This window comes from Brassica napus, chromosome C9, assembly GCF_020379485.1.
Source record: "Brassica napus cultivar Da-Ae chromosome C9, Da-Ae, whole genome shotgun sequence".
Lineage (NCBI taxonomy): Eukaryota > Viridiplantae > Streptophyta > Magnoliopsida > Brassicales > Brassicaceae > Brassica > Brassica napus.
Window position 1 is genome coordinate 58,412,495 of NC_063452.1, and position 18,198 is coordinate 58,430,692.

Consider the following 18,198-nt stretch of genomic DNA (forward strand, 5'->3'; position numbering starts at 1 on the left):
AGAAATATAATGGTATCAACCATAGTTGTCTTGGCAAGATCCTCAGACCAAAGATTATGATCTAGACGTTCTAAAAGAATATGATCAAAAGATATAAAAGCTAGCAGAAATATATGCCAGACACACTGACCCGAAAAGAAAAAATGACTATGTCATACCAGCTTAAGCACCACGAATTTGATGTCTAAGAGACACAATCAAGTTGCTACAATGTCTATTAGAGATAGACAAATAAGTTCCAAATAATAAGGAACCTCGGAAAGTAATGAAAGGTGCTCAGAATCGTACAAATCCGAGTTCATAAGAGAAACCAGTTCAGACAGAGAAATAAGGTTGCGCAACCACACATCTAAGGTACCATACCATGTAGTTTGGGACGCCAAACTGCAAGGTATAAAGGTCTTGGATAATAAGATCTCAAAATCTAATTAGATCATGTCTGGAACAGTATGAAACTAAAGATAAAGAGTGTTAACACCAAAGATGTATTTACATACATAAGAGCTCATAAAAGATTGTAGTACTTGGGATTTGAAGGATATAACCTGAGGATCATGAACCCACATAGAGTACTCATAAAACCTATATAGGGACGTGGGGTGTTCAAAGAATTCAAAGTAATTATAAGACAGATGGACGTAGTAACCATGTACATACAGAAAAGCCATCTAAGAAAAAAACCAGTGAATGGATCTTGTGAGATAAAAAATTTCGTGAGATTAAAGGACATGAACACATGGTATAGTGTGTCCATGTTCCTTCTAAATAACGTTCAAGTATAGCTTGATTACACAAGGATAATCACAAGGACCAAGAAACAATTTATAAAGAGATATGCTCCTATATGGTGGATGCTACTACAGAAAATCAAGTTTAATTTTGTCTGGATATTTACTAAAGAAATAATGGTGTAGTAAGCAGCAAATGGATCACTGGATAAAGGTATCAACGTACCATAGAAATATGAGAAAGAAATTCTCATAGAACGAGCTTTGTTCCTAAGTTGTTTATGGATTGTAATATACAGCAGCTGTAAGTAATATGAAAGACTAAGTATTTACTTAGTACAATCAGTCCATACAGAAAATATTATAATTCCTTGTGATCATAATAAAGACCAACTGAGAGAAAAAGTTTTAATGGTTCAAAGGTTCAATGATACAAGTTATCGATTGATTAAACAGGCTATGTTTTACATATGGAAAGTCTGTAGAAAAATCATAGCCGTGTGTGTGTGTGTCAGCACGCCTAAGTGAGAACCATAAACCAGGATAGTGACCAGAAGGATGTCTGGTCGTGGCTTAATGATTATAAGCATTGCTAAAGCAAGAAAAGATCGATAACCATGTACAAAGGACATGAGTGTATGACTGCGAATTCATTGTGTGATGAGTTTCATTGCAGCAAATAATTATTGATGGTATGACCTTAGACACTCATGATTATGAACGAATATAGACAAGGTCTATAGCTCAACATGGATCGACAAAAGAAAATAAAGAATGATTGGTTACAATGGATAAAGCCATTGGCACATACGAAGAGATATAAGTCCGAATGAACGAAAGATATGAAGTAAAGTTATTCGTATGTGTTCTGGGTCTATGACTCAATATATATTGAATGTCCACGTTTTGGGAAAGCCATATAACCAAAGAGAATCCGTGGGACATGAAGACATGACCTGCAAGTAAAGTTTTATTGCAGATTATAAAGTCCATCCAAGCACCGTTTGAAGCACCATCAGTTCATCCAAGACTTACAAGTTCATTCAAGGAGAATCCAGCTGATCATCTTCACCAAGTCATAGGCAACTTCAACGTTCAAGAAGACTCGGATACCAGATGGGAATGCGTCTACTACAGTGATGCATTCATCTGGGGGAGTTCATGTGTTGTACTCTTTTTCCTGTCCTTGGTTTCCCATTTTGCCACATTGGTTTTGGGGTTTTTCAGGAGAGGTTTTAACGAGGCAACATTAAGCATGCAACGAACCTGTACCGGATGTGTCGATCAAGGGGGAGTGTTATAAACCAAATGATGATCGACCATGGACCAGCCCGTACTGTAGGTCCAATCCGGGACATGATAAAGACAACCAGAGACTATGTGTTTATCTAGTATATATTCCATGTATATCTGTAACATAGTGTTTATCCTTATCCTTATCTTGTTAGGATAAACATGATCTTATGACGGTCTAATACCTTGTATATATATGGACCTTCTGGTCGACAATAATAATAACATAAGTATTTCTCCAACACTTCATTTACAACAAACACGTGGTTTTGAAAAGTTATAAAAGCATTAAATTTAAAAAACAGAAAGAAAACCGATAACTTCTTGTTCACGTCTAGAATGAAACTTCTTGTTCACGTCTAGAATGAATCAAAACTGACAAAGCAAGAGTTTCAGGTGGGGCTACTACAACCCTCAGTCCACCAAACATGAGATAAACTTAATAGAAAAAAACGATAGGTTCAATACAAGGAAGCAACATCTAGCTGAAGTTTATAGGTCTTGCAGTTCACCTCCTCCTAGCTGCCGTGACCAGAAATGGTCTGAATGTAAGACACACCGCTAAGATGACGATCACGTTGAGGAAGAAGAAGAGCATCTGCGGTCCTGGTAGAAAAGATGCATTTTGTCTTTCTTCACTCCAAGAGAAGCTGTCGAGAGCAAAACAAAAAAGAAAGAGTCTAAGTCTGTGAAAACCTATCTATTTTGTGTGTTAAATGGAAAAAGGACGTACAGGAATCCAGAAACAACTGGTGCAACTGTTTTGAACAGTGACATGGAAGTCATGGCCAGTCCGTTCGCAGCACCTCTCTGGTGCTGATCCTGTTGTTTCATAAGAGTTAGTGGGTTATAATTAGTTAAAACAATACTGGAAAAATATGAATTTAAGGATCATACCACCGCTCGGTTTTGGAGAATCAACATGCCGGTTATGGCAGAGACCTACACACACAAAGAAATCAAAAATGTGTCAATCAAAGCAATATTGTATTAAAAAGGGCAATGGAGAAGGAGAAAAAAATTTACACTGAAAACGTTTACGAAGATAGAAGCAACGGTCAACAGAAGGCTTCGAGGGATACCTGACAGATGAGCTATAAAAGGATAGCTCATCTGGACAGGTATCATCAGTGCCCCTTCTAGACGGGTAAGGAGCAGTGGTCCCAGCAGTCTCTCGGCTGCTGAATAGAGGAGGACCTGAAAGGAAAAGAGGCCAAAACCTAAAACAAAAATGGCTTGGTTAACTCATGTTAGAACTGTTAATGGAAACTTAGTTTCCCTAGACAAAACAGATTTGTATTCACAATCCCCTATGATTGTGACTAAGAAACAAAAAGAATTTTACTCTAATAACTTGAGAGAGAGAAAATAATTTTATTTATCTGGGAAAAATATGATCTGTTTACAAGACAATGTTAATGTCTTCTTTATATAGACATGAAACAATATGAATGAAAGAGTACTAAAGGTAAGAGACATAAACTCTTCTCTCTTGCAACCCTTAATATAATAACTATCTTCTCTTTGTACCCTTTAACATAATAACTACTCTTATGAACAGACAGAACTCTTAACATACACTCTTTGATTCAACATATACAATTTCATATGTAACTGTTACCACTAAACTCAATTATAAACTAACTAGAAACAGTGCAATGAAATGATAAGACATGAAGAAGAGCAATGAAATGATAAGACATACCCGATATCGTTAGAACAGTGCCAACATGATTCGTTGAGTATCCCAATCCTCCGAACTTACTAGGGCTATTTGCCCACAAAGCAAAGATCTGCAGCAGTGATTAAGATTTTTTGTTCAGACTAAGAGCACAAGCCACCCTATGAAGGATCTTTAAATTCCAAAAGCCTAAAAAGTCTTAAATTAATGGCTAGTTCCATTATTACCTCAGAATACGCTGTGTCATGCAGACACAAAACGCAGTAGACTAGGATGGATGACATGAGGGGCCAGTTCTTGAACAGAGAAGTCCTTTTGTTGTTTCCTGTCATCCCGGCTGTTTCAAGAGATGCAGCTTCAAGTGCTTCGACAGGGTCATCATCTGAAGTCTTATTATCCAGCTCATGGTTGTGAAGTGTTTCCTGACCATGGACATAGAACACCCGTTAGAGAAATGAGTAGTTATCAGTAGACGCTGGAAGGAACAACAGCTTACCGGAATGAAACAGCATATTGCTGTACCGACCAGTGCGAATGCCGAGATGGTAAAACATGGCAAGGCATAAGGGAACCTGCGTTGCAATGCCATGAGTATTCGATTATACACATGAAACAGAGGACTAAGAAAACAATGTTTGTGCTTTTAAACTACTAAACTAAGCGAACCTGCAATGCAATGCCATGAGTATTCGACTATACACACACATTACACTAAACTACTAAACTACTAAACAGAGGTCTAAGGAAACAATGTTTGTGCTTTTAAACTACTAAGCGATTAGAAGTATCATTATCTCTGTACCTGCCAAAGAAGGATGCTTTGGTGAACACACTCGGATACTTCTCTGCAGGCTGAATATGAAAAATGGGGCATTAATTAACCAGACAGCAAAAAATGACCCAAAGGAGAGATGGACAGGGTTCAAGTATTTAGACAGATAATATGATCAGATCAAAACTTTTACCTGTGATAAGAATCCTCCTAGGGCAGGTCCAATGATGAGACCAATACCCCAAGCCGTGCTGACCGCTGACATTGCGGTCGCTTGGTACTCTTCACGGAAGATCTCCATAGCATATGCCTGCAAAAATTTACACTAGTGATATTAGAAAAGATAATTGTATGAAGAACAAATATATATATATATATATATGTACTAGGCTAAGAGTTAAGAGTGTCAACCTTTATGGTTCCAAGAAGGCAGTTAAAGCTGCCAAGCATAAACCTAGTCGCAATGGCCATCCATATGTTCGTGCTCATGCCAAACAGAGCGTTGAACACAGCACTACAGTACCCACCCAAGCCAGTTAGTTACCAAAAAAAAACGGGAGATACAACGGTAAAACACACTTACATTGTGATCGTTCCAAGGAGGATAATGGGCTTTCGTCCATATCTATCGGACATTACTCCCCACAGAACAGATGTTAGTGCACGTCCAAGCATGAACGCACAAGCTTGAAAGTCACAACAACAAAAAGGCACATCAAATTCAGTAGAGATAGTAATGATTTTTAGAAAACGTGTTTGTATTTATTGAGATATAGTAACGTATATATACAAGAAGATTGAGCTAGTCCTATGAGGAGAAGGAGCTAAGTAGATAACAAAAAATATGTACTGGGACTTATCTAAAATATTAAAATATTATGTGTCATTATCTCTATACTCACCAATAAAACCAGCGTAGTATCCTATTTCTTGCTCTGTCTTGGCTACACCAAAATCTTGGATCTGTGAAAACAGACATGTAAGAACGGTCTTGAAATATCTCAAGAAACAGAGATGTAAGAGAATAAGATTCTCACCATGTAGTACAGAAACGGATACAGAGAAGAGATGGGAAGAGCTGCGCAAATCCAAAAGGGCAAAATTATTACTTATACCACAAGAAATCATAACAAAGAAGAGGAAACTCACACGTGGTGAGTATGATGACCCAGATGAAGGAGAGCTCCGCGTAGGGATATCCTCGGCGGACCTCCTTCGTCTTATCAACTAAGCAACCGGGACATCCCTCGTGGTACTGCTTCTCCAACAAATCTGCTCGGAACTCGTCCCCCATAATGTCCAAACTCAACTTTTCTTCAGGGGATCGGGAGGAGAAGAAGAGGTACTTCTTTTGCAAGAAGAGAAGAGAAGTCTCAAGTAGAGGTACTTCTTTTGCAAGAAGAGAAGAGAAGTCACAAGTAGATTCAAGATTTCATTTCACTGTCACACTTTAATATGTAAAATATGATGTAAACCGTTGGGAATGCGTTTTTCTTTTATTTACTTGGTTTATTGTTCTGTGTTTAAATATTATATCAATAATTAAAAAAATATATTATATCAATTTTAGACTGGCCCACTTTTTCTTTTTCTTTCTTAAACCAGTTTCTTCATATGGGTAGGTTAGAATTAATATTTCGACATTTTCCCTAGTCTTTTGACCAATCTTTCATATATGATTCCATGCATTAAAGAACTTTCAGAAGAAAGAACAGACAATAAGAAAACTGTGTTGAGGAATGACTTACCTCCTAAAACGGTTTTGTCTGTTTATTGCAGGTTGAGACATTCCAAACAGACCCGTGCCTTTTTTTTTTTTGTTCAACGCAGAGAAAGAATCATTTGCCTAGGGCAGCAATTTTTTTAAAAAAATCAAGGGCATCATTTGTGTAAGATCATTTTGGTTAATTGATATTCCATGGGACAAATCCAACGTTCACAAAAATCTTTGATCAGTTTCCATTTTTCCAAGGATATATAGGTTGTTTAAATAATTATGTTTTGTGTGTTTGGAAAATATATAATAATATGTCAGCCCCATTGTACGCCAGGTTACTCTTCATATGATTTTCAGGTGACAAGTTCGACCTCTCACGGCCACCATTTTGTATTTTATAGTTTTGAATAACATTTTGTGGCCCAAAATATATTGTTGCGTCCAACCCACCAAATGGTCGGTACTGGTTATGGTTTATGAGAAGCCAATAACGTAAACTGAAGCCAAGAGGACAAGAGGGTGTTGTCTTTTCTCCTGTCTCTTCTTCCTAAGAACGTAATTATCCGCTGACACATTTTTTGGTCTTTAAATTTTTTTTTTTCTGATTTAAAAAAAAAAAGAAAAAAAATTAAATATGAATTAATTGCAGACCGCCACGTGTTAGTGGGATCCGCAAACAGTTAGGAACAACCCTTGAGACATTTCTTAATTAGAGACATTTGAACAAAGTTTCTAGCAAAAAGGTGGTGGCTCCCACACCAAAAACACTAGGACCAATGTTGGGACTACCAATAATGTTGCTCTAAGAGAATGTTGCGCACCTCTCAATCAATAATCCTAAAAACCGTGTTCGGTGGGATAAGAACCTGATTATGGAGGATTTCTATACATGTTCGATCAGATGAATGTTTCATTTTTTTTAATATATTACTTAATTATAAATGATAGATCTCTGTTAAAATTATTTAATTAGTGTTTAAAATTTGTTGGTTGAGAAAAAGAAAAAATGTTTCTAGTGATATTTTTTTTGGTGGATTCTTGATTTTAAACTAGATTGATTTGCCGATAAAACAAATATATCCCAATATATCCCTTATATATTAATTGAGGAGCACTACAACATTTGAATGTAGCTATGTGTGATCACCATGATGATTTTAAAAATCTTTAGAAAAATATGTTGGTTCATCTAAATATATATTATATTTTTCATTAAACTAATCATAAAACTAATTAAAAGTGTACAATTACTATTTTCATTTCTTTCCTTAAGCAATAGTTACAGAATTATCAAATATGATTAATATATATATATATGAAAATTAATGATTTTAATAAGAAAAATGTGATAACAATTTGTGTCTCCTCCATCATTTTTTTGTTTAATTTAATATTATTAAAAATAAATCAAACAATCAAATTAACTATGAAATTAAAATTTAATTTTTTCATATATGTTATATTTTGAATTTTTAAAAATAACTATAAATTACTAAAACTGTTAAAACTCTTATGTTAACATTTTTATTTAATAAGATACACATGATCTTATAACCGTAAAATATTTAACAGTCATAAGAAATGCATTCATAAAACAATTTCACATATCCCATTTTTGGAATGAAACAAAAAAATAAATCTTTCGTAAAACTTATTCTTTTTATTCATGATCTTAAATCTTCATGAATCGATGGAATGCATGGAATTCATTATTTCCATTAGTAATTTCAGTTTTTATTCCATTTTATTCATCATTCCATTTTTATTATTCCACAAACAATCATTTTTTCTATTCAGCATATTCCTCATAAAGTAAATTAACCAGTTACAGCCTAAAAGTTTACATGTGATATCACAGAGTAAAAAACAGTCCAAACAAGAGTATAAATATTGTGGGACTATCATTGTACTCGGGGTCACTCAAATCAAAAGTACAAGTCCAAAGTCTTGTAATATAGAAAGTATCCATTACAACGTGAAAAGTAAACCTAAACTTAGTATGATGTTTTTTTCTATGTTTCATCTCATTAACTCTATCCACACACCACAAGATATTTTTATAATTAAAAGTGTCCACCAAATCATGATTTCGGGTTTTGGATAATGTTCGAAACAATCTTCGTGTGTCTCTCTGGATGAGAGGTGTACATGTTAAGTATATATTATTCTATTAAAATAGAAGTCATAGTTTATTTCATGTGTGATATTTCATTTTGGACCATCAGTAGAAATTCATCACATTTATTTGTCTCATCGTTAATGTTATTATTAATATTACCTTAAACCAGCATTATAAACAGCCATTAATAAATGTAGTTCTTTTGTACTTGTTATACCAAAAATTGTGTATGATACTCTATACAAAAACTATAAAAACATTGTCCCAATATCACACTGACTATAAAGGAACACACTTCTATTTTTCATAACGTCGCATTTAGTACACCTCATCTTGAGTCACAATTCATGTGTCTTTGTCATTTACCTTTGTTACACATCCAAGTAAAATTTACACCATGTACATGTAAGCAAGTAACAAGCTCGATTAATATTTACAACATGTTCTTGTGTTGGTAGTCTTTAACATATTTCGACCATGAATTGCTCGATTCATATTTCCACCATGGTGTGTCACAATTCATCAACCATTGATGTGCATCAATTTTTTCTATGGATTCACATATTGCTCGATTCATATTTTTATGTAAATATGGATTGTTTTAAATGTCGTTACCATTGACCATGAATACTGTTATCTTTGACATGACTAGTCTTATTACTTTCTTTAGAACAAACTCATGTAGCATTTGGAGAAGGTGAAGATGGTGCATAACTAATACACGTTAAAAATCGGATTAAAAAGTCATAGATATTTGTATCATTATTTATTGGTCACAAAATATGGGTATACTAGATGATAATCCGCGTTTTACGCGGGGTAATTTTTTAAAAATATATTATACTTAAATATTATAAACAATATACATTTTGTTATCAGTGACTTTTTTATATTTGATTAGAGGTGGGCATTCGAGTACCATTTGGTTTGGTTCGGTTCGGATCCGCATGATTCAGTTTGGATCTTTGCAGGTCTAGTTCGGGTTTGAGTTCGGATAACCTATTTAATTTTTTTAAAAAATTAAAGTTCATATATACTTTAAATTTTTCAAAATCTAAAAATAAAAATAATATATAACCTATAAATTTGAATAATGTATGCCAAAATACTTAAACTTAACATAAAATTGGTTTATCTTAAATATTTGGATAGGAAATCAATAGATATTTTAAGTATTTTTGGTATTTTAAGTATCATTTCCCTATTTTAAACATGTACTTATAACTGTTTATATAATTTGTATATTCTTTTAGATATTAAATTTTAAAATAATTAATATATTTAAGTATATAAATTTGGTTCAGATATATTCGGATACCCGAAATATTTTGGTTTGGATCGGATTCGGTTCTCGTTCTTTAAATACCAAAATTTGGAACTCATTCTGATAACAAGTTTGGTTAAAGTTCAGTACTATTTTTTTGGATCGGTTTTGGTTCGGTTTTTTTTATTTGGATTTTTTGCCCAACCCTATATTTTTATTGTGACAAAATTTTAAATGAAAATGATGATGGTTCATATTGATTTTAGGTATGCAATAATTTTTAAACCAAAACACATTTTACTATATACGTGGCCTATTTAATTAATCAATAAAAACTGTTTTAGGTCCATTTAATGAAAATAATGGGCTGAACTTAAAAAAATTATCATTTCATATTGTCAATCAACACTTTCAAATATTCTTTGCCGGTGTTGTGACGAATAGACAGGGGGTTAGGGTTAGAAAAGCAAATTTCTTGTGCAATCTATGTTCTCGCTAGGTGATTTCAATAGCTTCTAAATAAATCTTAGTTGTATTGATGTCTTGTAAGATTTTCGAACAATCCTACTATATAAAAGAAGCTAAATTGAAAGCTTATAAGGGGTGTCACATGAGCAAAATAATCCCCACCAATCATACTGCCATGTCACTGGCGGATTGGGCTTTCAATTAAAATTGCAATAAAAGATTTGGGCTTTGTTTTGATTACAAAATTGGCTACAGCGAGTGGGTTTCAAATTAAAGTTGCTTTGGTTACAAAATTGGCTACAACGAGTGGGCTTCGGATTAAAAGAATGAGGTTCAAATTAAAATTGCTTTGGTTTGATTACAGCGAGTGGGCTTCGAATTAAAAAAGCAATCTCGCAGCCCAGCCCATTAATTATGTGTACCTGTTAATTATTCAAACAAATTGCAATGCATGCAAACAATAAGGAATACGTCCTTTACGAGTTGTCTTATAATGAAACAAATGCATGCATGAATTGGTTTTTGTCGAGCTGTTAATTATTAGATAGACTTCTAGCTATACACGTCTAAATCAAAAACGATTTCACCAAGTTTAACTTCCTACTATATAAAAGAAGCTAAATTGAGAGCTTATAAGGGGTGCCACATGGACAAAATAATCTCCACCAATCATACTGCCATGTCACTGGCGGATTGGGCTTTCAATTAAAATTGCAATAAAAGATTTGGGCTTGATTTTGATTACAAAATTGGCTACAGCGAGTGGGTTTCAAATTAAAGTTGCTTTGGTTACAAAATTGGCTACAACGAGTGGGCTTCGAATTAAAAGAATGAGGTTCGAATTAAAATTGCTTTGGTTTGATTACAGCGAGTGGACTTCGAATTAAAAAAACAATTTCGCAGCCCAGCCCATTAATTATGTGTACCTGTTAATTATTCACTAAGAACACGTAAACAAATTGCAATGCATGCAAACAATAAGGAATACGTCCTTTACGAGTTGCCTTATAATAAAACAAATGCATGCATGAATTGGTTTTTGTCGAGCTCTTAATTATTAGATAGACTTCTAGCTATACACGTCTAAATCAAAAACGATTTCACCAAGTTTAACTGGCCCCATAATAATATTATTCTAGCAAAAAAACTTCTTGCATTCACTAAGAAGTAAATAACATATATTCTGCCATTAATACAAAAAACAAAGGATATGGAAACAAAACCATAATGTTAATCAAAATATATGTTCAAGCTTTGACTCTAAGCTCACCATAACATTTATCCATCGTTTCTCCCTCTGCAGAAAATCAGTTTAAGTTATTCAACCTAATCAGTGTAAGCTATTCAAACGATTAGTCTATAGTATTGGTATTCCGTTTAAGTTATACGTAGATACAAAATCCCACGAGAAAACCTCCTAACGTCATTTGGTAAGAAATCGTCTACGATCAACCAGCTCTACCCCTTCGTCGCAAAAGCCAATTAGGTAACCTTTTTTTTGGTGGTCGATCTGAACAATCATTTTAATATTTTTCATTTTGTTTAAGGAAGTGCTGATCTCAACACCATGGTCAAATCAACATCCAGAGATCCTCCCCTTCTAGGAGGTATTTTATATTGACAAGTTCCTTTTAGAATCAAAAAAATATTAGTATTGATATAATAATTTAATACTTAAATCTAAGGTAGATTTTCTTTCAGATAGTAGTGATTTTTTGTATTTAAAAATACAAACTATGAACCGTATTAATTTTACAACAACATATTTATATTATACATTTTAAAATAAAACATCATTAGTATTTATTATTCAACCAATAATAAAATATAATGTATACTAAATAACAGATTTGACATAGTGTTGACATTACTTCTTAGAGTTCCTTTTTATTATATTTAAACCCAACAAAATAATTAAAAATTAACACTTCCAAATACTCATGCTACGTCTTTTTGATGGGCAATAAAAAACAAACAAACAAACTATCTTCACTTCAAAAATCCAAATTTTAAAAATTAAATTAAATTATGGTCACTCCAAATACATATTCTTTAATTATATTAAATTAAATGAAAGAAATCAATTTTTTTTTAAAAACAAACAAATTATAACTATGTTCACTTTAAAAAATTAAAAAAAAGTCAATAAAAAATAAATCACACTCTAATCTGTGCAAATCATGCAGCCGAAGATCACAATAACCGGAGCAACAACCTCGGACCACAACAAATAATCGCTAGGACCATTAGGATGTGGCTCATCACAAATCACAAAAACAAAAATGCTTTCCTATGAACAACTTTCATTTGTCTTGACATCCAGGTTTGTCTAAAAAATACTATGTTTTTATTCTTTCCAACTACATATGAAATGATTGCTTTAAACCACTCAACAGGAACTGAAAATGGAAGGGAGGGTGCCTATTTCTACGTCAGACAAAATGTACCAACGGTTCGAAGAAGAGAAAATTTATCACATTAGATATTTTATTCTCCTTTCCAATAACCAACGGTACAGTCTTACAGTTCAACCCTACATAATCAATATCAATGAGAAAACAATTATTACACAGATTGAAGAAAACATTCCACCAATACCTTCATACATATTCCGGCCCCAACGCTACCCCCAATTGATCAGCTTAGCAAGTGCATTCAATTTCCTCCCAGGTAAAAAAAAGCCATTGCCGGGGTCTCGCAAACAAATAAATTATCTTTTTCCTCACTATAAAAAAATATTATCAGAGATGTTGTTGGTCGAATATGCCTCATCCAAGGAAGTGATTTATATAACAAGAACACATATTCTAAGATCATCATTGGATTGCGTTTACACAGGTACTAACACTTTATTAAATAATATTTATTTTAACTAATAAATATGTAATACAATTATTTTTAGTAGATCCAAAATGGTACGTCTAACTATCTGGGACAATGAGACGGTAAATTTCAGGGAGCTAAATCACATATCTACCAGAAAAACCCAAATCGTAATCATCACAAGTATCATTCCACGGTTACATGAAGGTAATAAACTAAACATAATATTTACGTCAAAATAAATGCTTACAAATATTTCACTTTTACAGGAAAACTATCACTCACAACCACACCTGGATCGCGCTTTTACTTCGACACCGACATTGATATCATACAACGCTTCCAAAAGAAGAATAAACTGCTATACTAAGCTTGAAGCCATAACTCCACATGGGATGAACAACAAGACATCGACACCGGTCAAACATTTTAAAATTTAAATTACTGCTTTCTACGTCAATTAAAAATGTCTACTCATATACTCTTTTATCCTAAAAAAAATCTTTGCTCAACCTAATATATTATTCAAATTTACTATATGGTTCATTCTACAATACACAAACAATAACTTCCAATTTCTAGTACTTAAAAATACCAAAAATTAAAAATTTACTTCAATTGAACATGTTATCCACGCGTAGCGCGGACCCGGCTCTAGTATTAATTAACAAAATCTTACACATGTTGAATTGTTTCTCAATTAATATATAGGAGATTAGAGTAATCACATAAATCAACATAATATTGTTGTTTATTTATGGCAAATAAATCAAAATAATTATTTTATTTATTTTATATGGTATATTTTAATATAAATATTTATTATTGAGACTTTTTACTCAAGTAGTTTTATTAACATTTGTATATTTGATGTAACAAAATAATTAAACCATTAATCCCAAAAAAAAATTGATGTGATATTTTTCGATGCAAATTTCAAAATTAAACTGTTAAGGTCTCAATACTCTTTCAATGCAAATTTCAAAATCAACATATTTATGTATTTTAAACGGTACATAGTTTAATCTAAATAATATTAAATATATATATCCCATATATATATTATTTAATATGAATATCTATTAAAGAAAAATTCATATTACTACAATTTTATGATTATTGTATCTTGTAATAACAAAAACAAATTAAGCCACTGATCACAAAAATTTTAAAGGGATTTTTAACATTTTTTGTAATTTAAAATCACTTTAAAAATTCAAAATATAACATATAAGAAAATAAATAATTGTTTTTATTATATATTTAATGCGATTGTTTAATTTCTTTTAATAATATAAAATTTTAAAAAATAAGGAATGATACAAAAATTGTTATCAAATCTTTATTATTCATAATCATTAATTGTCATATATATGTTAATCATATTTGGTAACACCGTAGCTTTTATTTAAGAAACTAATACACATTTTTTTATTTTGTGTTAATATAATGTTCTTTAGCAATTGGATTTTGGACTTACAAATTATTCAATTGATTGTTATGATGCCACGTAAACCAAATTGACATCATAATTAAGTGACACATCATTAAAATTGTTTTTGTAATTATTAAAAAATAAAGGTTACAACTTTTTAAATGATTCCAATTAATATATAGAGGATTCATATACCTAAAACAATTTATATCCTACATTTAAGAGCTCAATAACTATAAACCAGAGAAATATCGTGATTATAACCATAATAAAAACAAACTAAAATTTTCAGAGTAAAATAAAATCTGTTCAAATCGAACACAAATATCATAAAACATATATACCAAATATATATATATATATATATATATATATATATATATATTTTCATATCTATCTTATTAAAGTTGAAGTACAAATATGAACTAACTCTCAAAATAACCTTTTAACTGCACTTAATGCCACTAGAAATTAACTAATCCTAATTTATGGTTAAATCTCCGACCGTGTTTAAAACTTTGGTATTTAGAGAACCATATCCGAACCGGATTAGAACTGAAATATTTTGGGTATCCGAATATATCTGAATCAGATTTATATACTTGATCGAGTATATAGTTATTTTTATTTAATAACCAAAAAATATCCAAAATGTATAAGTTATTTTGGAGTTGTCCAAAATATTAGAAAATATGTATAGTCAAAAGTAAATATCTAAGTAGCTAAAAATACTTGAAACACCAAAAATACTAAAATTTATATTTTTCTTTATCTAAATTTTCAAGCCAAATCAATTATTATTTTAGATTTGGATATTTTGGCTTACCTTACTAAAATTTATATGTTTATATTATTTTTATTTTAATATTTTGAGAAATTTAAAATATGTATGAAATGTTACAGTTTTAAAGTAATTTAAACAGGTTATCCGAACACGAACCAAACTCGCAAAAATTCGAGCCGAACCCGAACCAAAATTTATAAATACCTAAATGGGGCTGAAAACTTTAAGCCCAAAAACTCGAATAGACCTAACCGAACCCGAATGGGTACACGAATGAACACCCTTATTTCAAACCCGTTTTAATTTGTAAGGTTTAAGTTAAATGACATAAACTTAGGATTTAATAATATACCTTCAAATCTATTCTATTAAAAAACATATATCAATGTTTTTGTTTAATATTCAATAGTTTCTTTATATTGAAACATTGAAATACATAAATACTGATAAATAAATGAATATATTAATTTATTTTAACTTGTTTAATGTGTAAGTTTATAATAAACTTATTTTAGATTTATTTTTTTTTAATTTTTAATTAAGGCAATTACCATATACTTATTGATAATATGTATATATATATATATATATATATGAATTTCTATAGTTGAACTTTATCATAATTATGTTAAGTCATATCATAGTTAGATAAAATTCATATCATCATTTTAATATGTCATGTCACCATTTTTTTTTAAAAAAAATGATTGCGGTGATTACATATGTAGTAATGTATAGGAAAGTGCATCTTCCGTGAATTTAAAAGTTTTAACCTCTTTGGTTGTTTTATTCATTGTATTGTAACCCTAGTTAAAATAGAAGAAAGACTAAAGAAAAATATCAATTCACAAGTACTTCATAATAAATCCGTGTCCTTGTCCTCCTTAAAGCAATACTATTAATTAAGAAAATTTTACACCAGTTAGTTTGTTTTATAATTGTTTATTTTATTACATAAATAAATTTCATCAGACAAGATACAAACATCGCTAGTATACGATAATTTTCTGATTTAATTATTTTTTTTACTTGAAAACTTCACTCATAAACAAAGTCAGAATACAGCTACGTTAACGTTTCGGGGACATGCATGCATGATGCATATATTTTTTTTTCCAAAACTGTAAATATCATAAAATGAAATGTTTAGGTTACATTAGCCTATTTATGTGTTTCCTTGGCAAAAAAGAAATAAAAACAAGGAAGATACTGTGAATGTGATCCGGTGCAAAAAGAGTCACCGGATCCATAAAATCATGAGGGAACTGAATTTCCTTCTATCTTTTCATGCAGTGATGGTGTTGCGGATGTCCCTGTCAATGGTCTTGAATGTTGTCTGCAATGTTGCAAAGCCGCCTCGATGAACCGCCTCGTTGCGTTGTCTCCAAACGTTGTAGATGAGTGAGTGAGTAGCTACCTTTCTAAGAGTAGATGGCGCTGAAGAAGTTGACAATCTGGTCCAAGACAGAAGTTCGTTCCAAGTGACGAAGAGACGACGTTGAGGACCAAGACGCGAGAAAACCATCTGCCACAGAGAGTTTGCATAGCTACAAATGAGGAACAGGTGGTCTCGAGATTCATCGTGTGAGTTACAGAGGCTACAAGCTGGCTGAACATTTAATCCCCATGCAAGAAGTCTGACTTTTGTAGGCAGCCTGTTTAGGTTGGCCAACCACATGTTAAAGGCCTGTCTTGGTATTGCTCCACTAAACCAGACTGACGTTGCCCAACTCTTTGGCTAATCTCGGTCTGATTGCTTCCCAAGTCTTTGATGAGGAGAAACCTTTGCAGTCTTTATTATCAACGATCCAATGGAAGGAGTCAAATTGGGTCTGCTGGTGAGGCGCTATGACTGTTGTTAGGTGCGCATGAAGAGCCAGGGCGTTGTCAGAGCGAGGGTGAGGTAGCCGCCACCCTGTAGGGTTTGAGGCTTGACGCACCGAGGCTGAGATAGGCAAGCGAAGGTCTCTCGGGCCAGTTGGACCTAGGAAATTGATGAGGCTGCCAAGGAGAGTCCAGTTGTCGTACCAGAAATAGGCATTGGCTCCATTGTTTACTTTGCATTTCAGAAACTGTTCAGCCAAGGGTCTTAGGGACAGAATCGATTTCCAAGAAGCAGAATCTGCGGTTTTTGATTCAACGGCCCAGAAGCTGATATTGCGCAAGTGGTGGTGCTTGTGCCACTTTACCCACAATGAGTTAGAATCAGCGAAAATCAGCCATACAAATCTCAGGCAGAGGACTTTATTCCAGACAATGAACTTCCTTAGGCCCAATCTTCCTTCTGATTTTGGCAGACAGACAGTATTCCAAGCAACTTTAGCTGAGGCTTTCTCATCAATACTTCCTTTCCAGAGGAATTTAGCACACATATATAGATTCAAGCTTTTTCACACAGCCCTTGGGTAAGATGAATGCTGACATCCAGAATATAACTGTCCCATTGATAACAGAGGACAGAAGATGCAACCTCCCTGCATAACTCAGCATTTTCACAGCCCAAGCTCTAAAAGTTCCAGCAAGTTTATTTAGCAAAGGATCATATTCCGATATCCTAAGCTTTCTATGCATAAGAGGCAACCCCAAGTATCTAGTAGGAAGTGTTCCAATAGGATACTCATACCTTGCTGTTTCCTCTGTCTCTTGAGGAGTCAGTCCAGCCAAGAATAGCTCTGATTTATACCTGTTTACATTGAGTCCAGACCACCCCGCAAAATCATCAAGCGTTTCAGAGATGGCGTGGAGGGAAGCCGCACCACCGTCAAAGAAGATCATCACATCATCAGCGAACATTAAGTGTGAGAGTTGAAGCTCTGAAGTATTTGGATGATAAGCGATGTAGCCCAGATCAAATCTTGAAGCTAGCAGACTTGAAAAAACCTCCATTGCCAAAACAAAGAGGTAGGGTGACAGTGGATCACTTTGCCGCAGTCCCTGTCTACTTTTAAAATAGCCTCCAGATGCTCCATTCACCGTGATAGAGAAGGTTGGTGTTGTTATGCATTCCTCAATCCACTTAACAAAGACTTCACGAAAATGGATGGCTCTAAGTGTGCTGAGGATGAAATCCCACCTTATGGAGTCAAAAGCCTTACGGAGGTCCACTTTTAGCAT

General features: G+C 33.0%; 2 protein-coding genes across 2 annotated transcripts; both read right to left on the minus strand.

Moving 5' to 3' along the window:
• Window positions 1-1,869: 1,869 nt before the first annotated feature.
• Window positions 1,870-13,894, minus strand: LOC106417566 (protein ZINC INDUCED FACILITATOR 1). Its single transcript, XM_048769183.1, has 14 exons — window positions 5,624-13,894; window positions 5,512-5,552; window positions 5,377-5,437; window positions 5,058-5,160; window positions 4,886-4,988; window positions 4,668-4,784; window positions 4,505-4,554; window positions 4,199-4,274; window positions 3,930-4,124; window positions 3,727-3,814; window positions 3,048-3,241; window positions 2,919-2,963; window positions 2,755-2,843; window positions 1,870-2,671 (listed from the first exon to the last, which is right to left on the minus strand). Exons 1-14 carry the CDS (start codon window positions 5,766-5,768, stop codon window positions 2,530-2,532), a joined length of 1,449 nt encoding a protein of 482 aa, XP_048625140.1. The 5' UTR covers window positions 5,769-13,894; the 3' UTR covers window positions 1,870-2,529.
• Window positions 13,895-16,369: 2,475 nt separating this feature from the next.
• LOC106417565 lies at window positions 16,370-18,198 on the minus strand. Its single transcript, XM_013858349.1, has 3 exons — window positions 17,455-18,198; window positions 16,806-17,267; window positions 16,370-16,693 (listed from the first exon to the last, which is right to left on the minus strand). Exons 1-3 carry the CDS (start codon window positions 18,196-18,198, stop codon window positions 16,370-16,372), a joined length of 1,530 nt encoding a protein of 509 aa, XP_013713803.1.

Bases quoted from the DNA above. Each gene is read 5' to 3' on its own strand.
- LOC106417566 (XM_048769183.1), bottom strand. From the start codon at position 5,768: ATGGGGGACGAGTTCCGAGCAGATTTGTTGGAGAAGCAGTACCACGAG. The intron at 5,553-5,623 runs GTGAGTTTCCTC...GGATTTGCGCAG, and splicing joins GGTCATCATACTCACCACGT to CTCTTCCCATCTCTTCTCTG. The intron at 2,964-3,047 runs GTAAATTTTTTT...TTGTGTGTGTAG, and splicing joins TCTTCGTAAACGTTTTCAGT to GTCTCTGCCATAACCGGCAT.
- LOC106417565 (XM_013858349.1), bottom strand. From the start codon at position 18,198: ATGCTAAAAGTGGACCTCCGTAAGGCTTTTGACTCCATAAGGTGGGAT. The intron at 17,268-17,454 runs GTGTGCTAAATT...TTGTGGGTAAAG, and splicing joins AAAAGCTTGAATCTATATAT to TGGCACAAGCACCACCACTT. The intron at 16,694-16,805 runs GTCAGTCTGGTT...TTAAATGTTCAG, and splicing joins TAGCCAAAGAGTTGGGCAAC to CCAGCTTGTAGCCTCTGTAA.